General features: G+C 43.5%; 1 protein-coding gene across 1 annotated transcript in view; it reads left to right on the forward strand.

Moving 5' to 3' along the window:
* elna (elastin a) overlaps positions 1–14,222 on the forward strand; it is a 78,525-nt gene that overhangs the window by 39,957 nt on the left and 24,346 nt on the right. The window contains exon 2 of the mRNA XM_076035968.1: positions 4,270–4,417. Within this exon, the coding sequence (XP_075892083.1) occupies positions 4,336–4,417 (82 nt within the window). The 5' untranslated portion in view covers positions 4,270–4,335. The remainder of the gene's footprint in view (positions 1–4,269; positions 4,418–14,222) is intronic.

Consider the following 14,222-nt stretch of genomic DNA (forward strand, 5'->3'; position numbering starts at 1 on the left):
ATCAACTTCTGTGTCTGTTAGTAATTACAGCCTCTGCTGCCTTGGAATTCAAAGTACTTCTACCTCAGTGAGTTGATAGGCTTGCTGGCGATAACCTCAAAAGTCATCTTCCTCAGGCTTAATTTCCCTCTCGAGAAAGCCAAACATACTTGGGAGGTTGAAGCGGATTGCGTTGTGATGTTCGGCCAACTGTGCCTGAAGATACCCGGAGCCATTCAAACAAGGACCTTTTTGTAATTCTTGCTCGTCTCAAGATGGAAGAAAGGCCCCGCATGTTTGGCAAGTCGAGGGCCTCATGTCCACAAAAGTGTTTCAGTCCTCACAGAGAAGTGTTGGCCCGTGAGTGTCGGGATGAAGGGCTTGCGTGGTGACACAATATCGTTTGTGTCTTGCTTGGACTTTACGTTTTACTAGCAGCATGTATCATTAAATAACAAGGCCATGCTAACGTCTGGTTGCACCTGAATACCGAATGTCGAGGTCAAAATGGTCTGACTTGTGTCTTTGTCGTCTCTGCCTGTTAAAGCTCTGACACAAACAGCCAGAACAAATATCCCCTGTGTTTTAAATGGAACCAGGGTTGATGGCTGATGAGCTGCAGCCCGTTTTGCATGTAATTGGTCTCCCAAAACAGAGCATCGTTGGCGACGCCAGTACTTGAAGCAATCAAAAGCACAAAAAGAAGGTGGCGCAGTACCTAATTTGTTTATGCAGCTGCAAATTGTTGCATGCTAAAGAAGCACGGATGCCCAACGGGAGTCTGACTGTCTGCATCTGCCCAACACAGATGTAGACACACGAGCAGCCATAGACGCTCGCATGGAAACTGAAAATCACGCGGTACCTCACAAGAAGCGATGTGTGGTTCAGCCTATTAGACAAATTCCAATACAGTAAATGTAGTGAATTGTGCTTTTTAACGAATGTTTTAAGCTCATTATCAGTGTCAGTGATTTGGATCTGGAACTGGTGCAAGAACAACCAGCGTTCCGGTACATTTAGCTAACCTCACCTCTGCCAAATTGCTCCTTAATTCATTTTATTATGAAAACAGCAACGCCGGCAACACGAGACGATTTTGTCAGCGAAGGTGGCGAACGACTTTCATCAACCCCAAACTCAAAACGGGATGCAACACATTTCTTTGAAGGCAGTTAGCCGCCCAAATGAACCTAGCCACAGAAGAAGTTCTAATCACTAACAATAAGTCGTCGTGCGGCCTCTCGCCAGTCACCAAAGTCGGACTTTCTCTCTGGCAAAAACAGTGTTCAGCACAGCCCGAGCGACGCCCGCCAGACGTGAGCTAAAATAGACATTTAGACTTAATAATAAATGGAGAAAAAACACCGCTCTCATCCAGAGTACACGTTTGCTTCCCAAACAGACCAGTCAGCTGGGGCTTTTGGTTTTAAATCAAACGCAGGGAGAGTAGTGCCATGCAGGATACAGCATTAAGTCAGCGTCCTCTCCATGTTTGGATTGTAACTAACAATTTACTGTAATCATAAGAGCTGGACGCGCTCCACCTGTTTCCCTGTTCTTGACTATAATAGATTTTTTTGGACTCGTTCACCAAAGTCTTGTCATGTATCTGATGAGTTCACGGCGAAAAACAGATGTTTTTTGTTTTTTCTCTCCCCCCCCTTGCTGGAATCCTCGTCCCTGTGTGAAGCGAGGCGTGCTGTGGGCAGGTAGCGGGTTACCACTGGCTTAGAGCGGGGCGGCGGCGGCGGCGGCGGCGGCCGCATTAGCTCAGCGGGGACGTCAAGGTGGGCCAGGCGCTCGCGTACTTTGTTTACTTCCTGGCCAAGTCCGTTTGTTGACATCACTGACGTGATGTGAAAATAGAGGGACAGAGCTCCTTTGAAGTGGTGCCAAAAAATCATTTTCATCGGTGGCCCCACGATGGCGAGTTGCGGTCGCGGCGCCCTTCCCCCCTGGAGTCGCATTAGCCATGACATGGACCCAACTAAAAAAGCACAATACTAATTAGTTTAGACTTAATTAGTCATTTCCCTCACGACTGACAGCTGAGCCGTGCAAGCAACTGGCTCTTAAACCTCCAGACTCTGACTCCAAATTACATCACGGTGCCTGATGGCAGCACTCGTGTCTGGACAGTTGAGCTCTGCCTGTGAAGTCAAAGACAAAATATGTTCGACTTTAATCCTTATATTACTAGTATGTGTAGAATGCACGTAAAGGCAGTGCTGTCTCGTGGTGTTTTATCACTCCGGTAACCTCATATGAGACTTTTTTCGCCCTTTTTTTTTTTTTTTTTTTCCTGGTTTCAATTTTCCTCCTGACAAAGAGGACCGGCTGCGTCTCATTTATGTGCACCATATGTTATCGGACCAATTTGCTTGAGCCGTTAATGTTCATTAAAAGGTTTTTTTTTTTTTTTTTAATTTCTTCCCGCCCCGTCGTTTTTTTTTTTACCCATTGTAAATGTCACTGGCTCTGTCACTGATTTAACTTCACCATGTGCAGTCCAACAATTTGGGTAGGATTGTATTGATCATTAAGAAAGAAACACGCCAAGAGCACGACAGCAGCGTTGCAGCGTTTATTTATTCATCTATTCATTTGATGTTTCATGAGGGTTTCTTTCCTTCTCTTTTTAAATTCTTTGTCTTATTAGCCTTATGACCCCGTTCCATTATTTAAGCTCCTGAACTGATCGGGGTCTTTAAGCAGCCGGGGGGGATTGTTGGGATGCCTGCGCCGGGCTTTCAAGGAAGTCGGCGTGAGGAGCACGAGGAAATATGAGCACTAACAGAAGACGTCACCACTATGAAGGATGGTGTGTGTCTTGGAAAGCGCGGCGCATTAGCATGCGTGCAACAGCCTCGTCTGTCAGGTTTGTGTCTGAGAGAGTAACGACTTTGGCCGCGGCGCTCGCCAAAATAAAAGCACCTCTGCACAACCTCTTCCACGTCCAAAGCCCAATAACGTGTCCCGGGGACTAAACGAGAAAAAAATAAATAAATAAATAAAAAGATGGACAACGACAGCCCCCGTCCGGCGGGCGGACGTAACCTCGGTGCCTCGGCCCGGGGGCCAAGGTCTGTGTGCACGCAGGTGTCTGGGGGGGATGTGTCCCGTAAGTCACGTCTCCCAAGACGTTGCAAAGTTGCCGTGTGACAACCTGTTGATGAATTTTTAATAAAAAAAAAAAAAAAAAAAAGGAAACCTGAAAGTTTTTTTTTGCATCCTTTTTAAATCAGTAGAGCCAGAGTAAAAGTTCTGAATACCGTGAGGTTAAAGGTCAATCTCTTAGATTGAGGACTTTTGTCTTTGTAAATAAAAGTCACGCACAGTTTGCTGCTCTTTGGTGGTTCACCGCCCGTGCGCAGACGGCGTGCAGTGCTCGTCGACGTGCTCATTGTTGGCCGGCAGCTGCTCGAGCCGTCTGAGGCGGAGCACGTCTGAGATCGGCTGCCGGGCTGACAACGACAATTTTCCTGACGAATTGGCTCGGAGGCTGCACACAGCAGCAGGTTCAATGCCTCTTGGCTCCTTCGCTCCCAGTGGTGTCATTATGGGATGCAGACGGTTTCCCAACACACACACACACACACACACACACACACACACACACACACACACACACACACACACACACACACACACACATGCATGCACACACGGACAGACAGTGCGATGCCGTTCCCAGCTCCTTTCCGCAGCCGCTGATTTCATTCCGTCTGCTGGTATTTCTGGGGACAGATGCGGAGAAGCCCCCCTCCCCACACCCGCCGGGCCTTTTGGACCCACTCCCTCGATTTTTCAGTGATCTTACAGCTCAAGTTTGCAAAGAAATGAAAAGAAAAGTGAACTATTATCTGTGTTTGCAGCTTTTTCATGATAAGTTTGCCTAGAATCTGTGCAAATGCTTGGCAGACGCTTCAATAATTCCTTCTGGATGAGGTTGGGGTGGTGGGGGTGTCTCTCTCTCTCTCTCTCTCTCTCTCTCTCTCTCTCTCTCTCTCCCCCTGATCGTCCTCCTTCCCTCCCTCCCTCCTCACTGGCAGGAGTGACCAGAATAAAAACACCAACACCAGACACTGAGGGGATGAAAATAGCTTGCTGGTCCATTCAAACAGGAGGAGCCCCCCCTCCCTCCCTCAAGCCAGACTCTTGATTACAAGTCGTCTGCCCTTATCTCCCCCCCCCACCCCTGCTCTTTTTTCATCTCCCCCTACCCCACCCACCTCCGCCACCCACCCTCGCCCAGATCCTTAAAGGCGCATGCTCTTGGCTTTCTAGAAGAGAGTCAAACCGGCCGATTCAGAGAGACACAGAGACGGAGGAGTGACGCACTTTGGAAGCGAGATGGCAGGCAGACACGCGCTGCTGCTGCTGCTCTTCTGTGGACTCTGGCTCTCAGCGCTGATCCAGCCCTCGCTGCAAGGAGGTAAGTGTGTGCCGCAGGTGAGCCCCAAAACTGACTCGACCTCTTCGGAAAACTTACATTTTTCTCTCTGTTTGCGAGCCCTTTGCTCTTCGATCAGAACCTTGAGGCCAGAAGGGGGGGGGCTTTAATTTTCCCCTTACATAAAAAAAAGTGCTGCAGCAAAGTTGTTTAAACTTTAAACTGTTTTAAAAAAGACGAAGAACAATGGTTTCAATGGACACAATCCCTGCTACAACTTCATCACATGGCTTGATGAGATGATTTCACTCATTTTCTACTCTTAAACACACAATCCCAGTGTTGACCTTAAAGGTTATTTCACCCAACTAGACTTTCAATGGCCAGATGTTTGGTTATATTTGCAAAACGACCAACATGTAAAGTTGCTCCCACACATTCACATGTCTGTTGACGTTGTGACAAGACACTTGCATCATGACAACATAACAATGGTTTTCGTGCATATCCTGATCATATGCATGCATGTAAAGCTCACGCTTACATCGAGCAGTCAGCCAAGAGGTTCATTCTCAATGCAGCCTTGGCATCTACTCACGCGTCTCAGCCCACACATTGGCAGAGCTGAACTCCCTTGTTTTGCATGTGAGAGTCGTCAGGCAGATTCAAGGGGTTCCAGCGTCAGCTCTGCTTTGACACCGCGTCTTCTGTTTTTCACACAGTCAAAAGTGGGAGAGTGGCCGGGTTGTCAACATTGTTCTGTTTTGTTTTGTTTTTTTCTCAACTCAGCACTCTGACGCATCCTGTGAATTGTCTTTTCTCCTGCGCGCTGTTTTCATTGAGTCGCTGGTCTGTGTTCTTGGCTGCACGTCTCTCTTTCCCAGACAGATAGAGATAAACACGGCCCAGCATCTGGATGCTGGAGTCCCTTGGAGTCGGCTCAACTTTTTTGTTGTTGTTTAGATCAGTTTAAAAAGTCACAGCTGGAATCCTGTGTCCACATGTCCCATCCTTCGCATGAAGGAATCCCTCTAGATTGCTGGGTTGCCTAAGGGAATGTTTTGTCCATATAAAGTCTCTTTTTTTCCCCTGCGTCTTCGGCTCCCTCCTTTGATTCAATCACCAAAATCTAGCGAGTCAGTTTCCATCAGATCGTATCACCTAAATGACTTATTGGCTTTTCCCTCTCCCGTCTCATGACTCACTTGTCTTTTAATCTGCCTGCTGTGTGCCAGTTAAGATTTTAAGATGGATTTGGGCAGAATATGTATTTCGTCAGGCAGCCAAAAAATATCACTACTGGCTTAGCAGCTCCACTTTGAACTCACAAGACCGTCAATGTCAAACATTTCTGTGGCATCTAAACTGCTTCCACCTGTGTCCTCCCCTACTTGGATGAAACTAAATTGTCTTCTTGTGGACAGAGGGTGAATCCTTGGAGAGCACCATCAACCTCATTAACACCTGATCCCGCCATTATTGCCTCCGCATAATAAACTCTCCCCCCCGAAAGATAGCGTGAAAGGTTTCCTTGGCAGCTAAAGAACATCTCTGGAAATTGAAAATAAATGAATAAATAAATCACATCTATTGACTTTGTGACTTCACGCAGGAACGTCTCTAGTTCCTCCAATGACAGTGCCAGACTTCCCTCTGCGCTCTCCGAACAGACAACACTTGTCTTGCGGGCTAAGAGGATGGGTTGTTATTCTTATCAAAATAAATGTGTGATGATGTAGCCTGGGCTTGCTTTTTCAATGCCGCTTTTAATAAACGTAACCAAACCCAGACTAAGAAAATTGATTCAATTCGTCAGCTCCTCTTCTAACAACTTCATCATGTTTGTTCTTTAATTCCTTTTTAAATGTGTAATTTTTTACAAATTTTTTAGGTTGACATTTTAAAACTGGTTTGTAGATTCTTGCCTTTATATCTTAACTTATTCCGTGTTTATCCTCCTGGAACATCCTGGAAGACTCTTGGTGGAAGTTTTATTTTGGCGTCCCTGACAGACGCTGTTAATAGTGCAACTCTGAAGAACAGAAGCCGCAGGGCGATGAAAAGTGGAAAATAGCCGCTTTGTTTGCGCCGTCCCCGAAGAAAATAAGACGTTGTGAAAAGTTTTCTTAAGTGCTGCTGGAAGCCAGTTTTCCTCACTGTGCAGTTTCACCAGACTTTGGAGGTATTTAGCGCATTAATCAGTGACGGCTGACAGTACAGCTGTAAAAGAAGAACCTAAAGTGACGGTTTGGATTCCTGGAGCAAGCGGTGTTTCGGGCCGCTTTGGGATCGTGCACGTTGTGGATGCGTTGGCCCTTTGATCCTTCTTCTTGGCAACCTTGACTGCAAACCACAGAACAGAGGATTGATGTGACAGGGGCATCCCAGAGCTCGCTCCTCCACCACAATTCAAGGCAGCGTTTCAAGCACAGCCAGAACTAGACAGTTTTTCTTCAGGGAGCTTTTTGGGTTTGTTTTTTTTTTTTGTTCACTTTCTCCACCATCTTTAGTGCTGGACCCAACATCATTTTAATTGGTTGATGTTAAGTAGAGTCAGGCTGAGTGTACTTTACAGCAAGGTGAGCTCATTTTGTACTTGTTGAGGGAAAGGTCCATTGGTTTCAAACACTGACTGGCCAGTGTTGTGTGCTATTGGGGAAAGAAGCGGTTGGGCAATTCCACCTATTTATATCGTAGCCTGGCACGCATCCTGGGAAAGTGTTAATAGGCCAATTTTATGCACTGGTTGCTGTTTTGCACTATAGCACGTTGCTTGGCTGGAGAGTCACCCTTTGCATCATCGCCGTTTTAGCTGTAACTACTGGTAAGAGTGTTTTACAGGTTAGACCAGTGCACAGAAAAGCGGATAGCCTTGGTCCCAAGACCAAAGTCAACAAAATCCCCATAGAAATACCTAAGAAACCCCCCAAACACTCAACAAAGAACGATTTTTGGGACACCTCCATTCATGCAATGGTCCCCACCTTGAAGCCAACAGAGGACACTGTCATGTCTGATACCCAAATGTCTTAAATATAAGTAGACTTTAAATACCATGCTTGGTCTATGAGTGCATACTAGAGAAGAGAGAGCGTTAGAGAGAAACGATTAATCGATTAAGCAAATTAATTGATTAATCAAATGAAATGAAATCAAATTGATTAAAGCAATAATTTGTTATAACAATTTTCCTCAATCAAAGTTTCATTTCCAGAATTCCGTCGCCAGTAAACATTGGCTCTGTTGTGTTTCATACGGACACTTATTGTGACACACACAATGCCAGGATAGTTAGTGTTTTTGTTCGAAAAGGACACAAGTCCTTCTTTGCATTGTTCTTATTTGATTTGTTAATTGAAGTTAATCAACTGATCAATTAATTAATTTACAAACCAAATTGATAACTGCGTGTCTAGTGCAAACAAATACCAGTCTCAAAGGAAAACTATTAAAATAATGCCATGATTTCTGTGGTCAACATAGCAGGGAGCATGGATTTGGATTGCTTTGTAAATTCCATCCAATCAAAAAATTAAAATAAAATAATTAATTCTGATGGATTATAGTATAAAGTATAAAGTATAAAGTAGCTAGTCTTAATGACTGGCATGGAAGTGCAGTTGTTCTGCCTACTTTAGCCTTTGGTTCCAACAAGATGGGGACCTCTTTACCTTTCATGTCTTACATAAATTTGAGCGCTGATGTCATTCTTTCTCAGCTGAGTCCTGAAGATATCAAGACTATGTTGATAAATTGTGCTGATAAAACTGTGTTCAGTTACTCTTGTGATTCATCCATAAGATTCTTTCAAGTGGCTTTGGATTCTTTTCTTTTTTTTTTCCACATACAACAAAAACTCCAAAATCACATCCTGCAGACATTTAAACATCTAAAATGTATTTTTCAAATTCAAATCAAATTTGGAAATGTTTGAAGTCATGCTGGAGTTTGGCCCGTTGCTTGAAAACAGAAAACAGAAAAGTCACAATGTCATAGTGTCATTGTTTTTTCCTGTGATCTCTTAAGCCCGGCCTAATTCCTTTCTACATACTGGTGCTGAGATACTGCCACAAAACAGCTGTTAGGAACATCTTCTTTGGTTTTCAAAGCATGCCTTCGTTAATGCTGTAATGATTTCCTCTTGAATACCAGTGGGAGGGCTCGGCTCCCTCCAGGCAGTTTGAAGGCGGGCGACTGTGCGATGACAGCTTTGCTAAAATGTCACCTGCCGTGGCAGTAAAAACTCTTTTCCACAGACGAGGCCGCGCAGGAAGGAGATAAAAAAAAAAAAAAAGAAAGAAAGAAGGTCGGGGTACCCGATTGCGCTTCGCATTAAAAAAAAAAACTTTTCCTGTCTTTGATGATCCTCACGTTCCTCCTCCGCCCTGCAGCACTCTGCGGAAAGTGGAGGCAGTGACTGATAGCAGTCCAGCTGTCACATGTCCGATAACAGGAGATGTGAGAGTGCCAGGAACCACAGTGTTTGTCTCTTTGTCTCTGTGCCGAAGTATGAGAGCTTTCCATACAGGGGGAAAAAAGATCTTCTGGGAAAGTGGTTAGTTGGCCAAAACTTCCTTTTGAGAGATTTTGTCAAAAATGACGGAAAAACTTGTGCAGACGTGCAAAATAAATTGGCTGAGACCAGTTGCAACGCGCTGCCATCGAGAGCTCTATTTGGATGCTACACTGTGCTGACTTTTAAAGGCTGAGGAATGTCCTCATTTATTTTTGTGAGGTTGACTGTGTATGTGCGTGTGTGTGTGTGTGTGTGCGTTGTGTATGTCTTGGATTTACATGCCTACAATAATCACCGCCTAAGTTGTTTTCTCTGAGGAATTTAATTAGCCAGTAAAAAAGCAATTATTAAACGGCCACATCACAGGGTCATGAAAATGTCACATTACTCACCGGCCTCTTGTAAATGAGGTAACACTCACTCTCTCTAGTCATAAAGATCAATTGTAAAAGTCGTCATAAACATGGGAGGGTCTTTGGAAAACGCCGTCATTGGCTGCACTCTAATTCAATAACAAAGGGAGTTGTGACTTACAGTTTCCTAACTTCTTCCTCTAGTCAGCATTAGTGAGCTCAGTAACCCTCATCCCCGAGAGAAGAACCCTAATGCAAGCACACATGTGTCACCGAGGATTGGCCTTAGTGAGCTTTTATCCTCCTGACATCAACCTCACCTGTCTGGTTTAATGTTCCATGTGTTGACGGGACGTGTTTCACATATCCAAAGCCAATATACAAAAGGAAGCAACCTTAATAAGTGCAAATAAAGACCTTCCATTTGTCACTCTCAAAACTGGACAATCCGTCTTCCTTCTTTCAGTTTTACTTCTAACAGAGCAGGTTGCCAACAGTGTTTTTCCACTACTGGTAATAGCTGCAAAGGGCCTTGTTAGTTATTTTCTATTTATTTATTTTTTTGTATAAAGTCTTGCTAAAGCCAGTGGACAGCAAAGACCAATCTGCTGTGTCATTCTATCATGAATGACACCTGAATGTTGCCTGTGTGCTCGTTCTTCTCAAAGCTTACTTATCGTAGACTGAATGCGTAAACGCAATTGAGGATGGGAGGACTTCAAGACAGATCTACGAGTTTTCAGGGCTTGAAACTATACAAGTATAAAACTGTCTGGAATTACTTTTTTTTTTTTTAAACTAATGAACAAAAATAACAAATAAAAATCACTAGCAGCTCAAAATAGCATGACTCATACCAATACAAGCATGACGCATAATTGCACATAAAAATGCTTTTTGGCTAATGGCTATTTTTTTTTCACTTTTCTCTGCACATAAACTTACACTGAAGACTACAGTGTAGTACGAGGGAGGGTTTGTTCTCACTGACCAATGGCTAAGAGTGACACAAATTAAGATAAAGAAAGTTGTATATGCGTGTGTGAGCGTGTGTTGTGAGAGTTGCAAAAGGATTCTTCCATAGAAAAAAATCAACACAATATTCCATCCATCCATCAATACCCACTTTGTCCTGCACTCCGGTTTGCAGGAATACAATATACAGAAGTAAATTAAAACCACTCAAGACAAACAAAAATCCTTAAAGACTGTTCCACATTAAAAACGACCTGACTTTGTCCAAAAGCATCATGAGTCACCAGACTGCATCTGCAAATAGTCAGTGATGTGTTTCTATGATGGAATTTCTGCTTCGAAAGATTGAAAGTATTTTTTAAGTGAATTTTTCCACATACAGTATATGAATTGTGTTGCTGTGAGAACTTTTTGAGGGAAGCATGTCAACAACAGCAAAGACTCCTAACAAATGTGCCATACATCTTTTTTTTTTTTTTTTTTAAGAAAAACAAATATTATTTTTAAGGTGAACCTAAAACTAAATCAGCTGAACATGAAGACTCATAAAGTCTCATAAAATACTGCACTATAGTATCAGATTATAACCTCCTAAATTTGAGTTGTTCTATATCTAGAAAAACAAACTGCCGGTGCACTACACCATATTGCACATTCACACTGGTAATATATTGCTATTTATGTTCTCAAGACTACTTCTGAATTCTGTTAGAATGTATAAACTGCCCATTTACAAATCCAAAATGCCCAGTTTTTATAAAGTTTTGTCTTTTAAAGAAAGATTTTAAATGATTTAAAAGGGCCCATTCAAAAAAAATGCAAAAAAAAAAAAAAAAAAGCTGTGCGAGCCAGAAATCGTCTTCAAGGTGACTGCAGACTGCAGATGAGTGTCATTTTCTTCCTTTCTTTACCTGTTAGAGGGTTGATTCTTGCCAAGTGCATAGCTGCATTAAAGTTTATGAGGTGAGTTTTCTTTTTATGTCTCCCTTCAAGACGTGTCTCAGCCATTTCATCAACTGCTGTTCACCTTAGAAAGAAGTGTAGTTTACTGGGATGACGTGCGGCCGTTGCACTTGAGGGCACGACTGTGGGGTTTACGACCTTGCTGCCGCTGATTCTCGGTGACTGGAATCTGTGTGTGCTGGAATGAGACTGAGAAAACATTTGGAATGCAATTCATTTAAACATGTAGCGCCTAATGTGACACATGCTTCCCCCACATCGTGACAGACAGATCTCACACTTGGGCCCAGCCTTCAAAAAAACAAAAAAAAACAAAATTGGCTTTGCGTTTATGACAAACATAGTAATGAGTTGGCAACGTGAAAAGTGAACAGAAATTCCATGCAACAGCCCATGTGAAACACACCTGGACCTCTGACAGGAAAATGATTAGAAAAATAGTGAACAATGCAGCGTGAGCCCAGAAAGAGACGTCCCCGTCTTACCCCTGGACCATTTTCAGTGCATTGAACTTGTTTTCTTTACAGTAACAACTGGCTGCCTTCCCAGTATTCCCTCCGTCCCAGCATCAAGTCTGACGATACTAAGGGACCAATATTACAGATGATAAACACTCTCATGCCTCATGATTTATGGTGCAGTGTGTCTGTATGATGATGTCAGACATTATTTGAGGTGCACTACAGCCCTGTGGTAACCAAATTGACCAAATTAAGGCCAACGTCAATAAGGACAGGAACTGCCTTTAGCCTTATCTCTTGCTCTTCTTTCAATGAGTTTTGATTAAATGCAATTTCAAAAGTGCAGCTTAAGTTGACCATGCCTGTCCTCGTCCCAGTGCTCCCTGCGCTTTCACCTCATTAGTCAAATAATACTGGGCTGGAATGAAAAAGATTCAAATCTCAGAGAAGCGGTTGTGTTACAGTTATTTCCTCACTGAACTCATGAAAAGTCATCTTAGCACAGAAGTGTTCTTGATTTCAGTAAGTTATGGGGTTTCAAGCATCATCTACTTCAAATAAGAGAAAGGTGTGAATTTTCCAAAACGTTTGTAGCCACCTTCATGATTATACCGCCTGACCACTGACCTAGCTAGTTGTAAGCTAACAGCTAGCTGTAGCGCGTGGTAGCTCGCAAACAATGAACTCATTTTCTACTGATTTACAACAGGTCCATTTTGTTTTAATTGTGAGAATAGTCCGTAGTCCGTACACACGTTTTAGGTTCATGTTGTTGTTAGGGTTGCCTCGGGTTTCCCAGAATTGTTCTCTTTTTTCACCACCTGTCCCGGGAAAAATGAAATCTCTCCCGGGACACAATTTGTCCCGTTTTTTAGGGAAAATGACAAAACCTCATTTGATTTCTGTCTGCGGTTTAGATAGGGTTGCCCACCCTCCCGTAAAATACGCGATTGTCCCGTATTTGGCAACTAAAAAACCTGTCCCGGAATGAACTGATACGGGACGCACTTCACTTTGTCCCGTATATTTCGGGGAGCCCCCCCGTCGTCGACAGACTTGAGAGATGTTGTCGTAAAGGCATAGCTTTTATACACTTCTTTTGAACTTGCACACAGTGTTAAAAACGCTGCTCAACCTTCAGCCCACAAACCTGACAGAATTTATGAGATTTGCACAAGTACACATCCTTCTTGCATATTCAGACTGTTTGGCGGTAAAACATTGCAAATCCCCCTTTGCGGAGTTATTTATTCACCAATAGTCACATTTACTTCAGAACTCTTGCCTGGAATCAAAACCATAAAATAACTTCTCCCATTTAATCCCCTTGTGCTCTACAACTCACTTTTCTCCTCTGCGCACAAATTCTAGCACATTCCCATGACCTGGCCGGGGTCACAAGGAATACAAGCAAGTGTCATGATGATGATGGTGATGATGATGATGATGATGATGATGATTCACACAATCACCAAGAATTGTGGAAGTGTATTTATGCAGCTGGGTCACCGGGCAGCGGGAAGTGTGTATCCCGCTTGGATGTAGGGTCACGGTGAACCTGATGCACTCTTTGGTGGCACAGGAGCACGATAGGGAAGCTGGAGCAGACACACACTCCCCTTTGACTCGCTTGCACTGCCGAGACAGGAAATCCTGCTTTTGGTTGTGAAATGACCGATTACAATTTGGAACAATCAACCGATATGTGGGGACTTCACCTGAGGGCGACCCTCAGATCCACTGGATTGGGCAGCAGTGCTCATGAACAGTTCAGTTCAGTTCAGTTCATGAACAGCTCAATTTGAATTGCCTCCAAATCTAATGCCTGACTCTCCACAGGTGCTCAGGTTGATCTTTAATTTTTCATCGAAGCCTGCAGGATTATGAGTTTCTATTAGTGTTCTTTTTTTCTGCCAAATTTTTCTGCCAAATCTCCCCACCATCATCTATCGCCCGTTGCACAGAACATCCCAATCTGACCAGTTTTATCCTGCCTGCATTAATGATCCAGAGGCTGTGGCTGATACCTTCAATTTTGCAGTTCGGCTAAAAGAAAAGAGAGAAAATCAGGTTGCTGCGACCGTACTTAACTAAGCCCCGATGGCACACGGCATAATTCTGAGGAAAACTGAGCCTTGCTCTGAATGGAAAACAGACAAATATGTTTACCGCATCAGATCTGGATTGAAGCTTTGGAGTATCAACAGTATCAGTTTGCTGGAGTTAGCTTTAAAACAAACAAGCCGCTTTTATATCTGAACTTCAGAATTGCCACGTTGTCTTGAAATGTTTGTAATTTTCCACTACCTTCTCCTATTTTTTTCTTCCTTTTTTAAAAGGTCTGTCTTGTCTCGCATCCTTTTCTTAAACGTATTTCCTAAATGTCTTTCAAATCCATTTGACTGTTTGCGTACTTAACAAGTGTTCTCTTGGCTGCGTGATCCTTTACCTTCACTACTAAGCTGTGCAGCTGTTGCATCTTCTTCCTCTCCAAGGTTTAATAGCTGCTGCTGCTGGCACCCAAGGTGCTTCACTGCTGCCATGTTCAGGCTTTATTCCTGCTCGACATCCCCTTATTT

Source organism: Nelusetta ayraudi, unplaced genomic scaffold, assembly GCF_046127955.1.
Source record: "Nelusetta ayraudi isolate G7.1 ecotype Tasmania unplaced genomic scaffold, CSIRO-AGI_Nayr_v1 ptg000048l, whole genome shotgun sequence".
In the NCBI taxonomy this organism is placed as follows: Eukaryota; Metazoa; Chordata; class Actinopteri; order Tetraodontiformes; family Monacanthidae; genus Nelusetta; species Nelusetta ayraudi.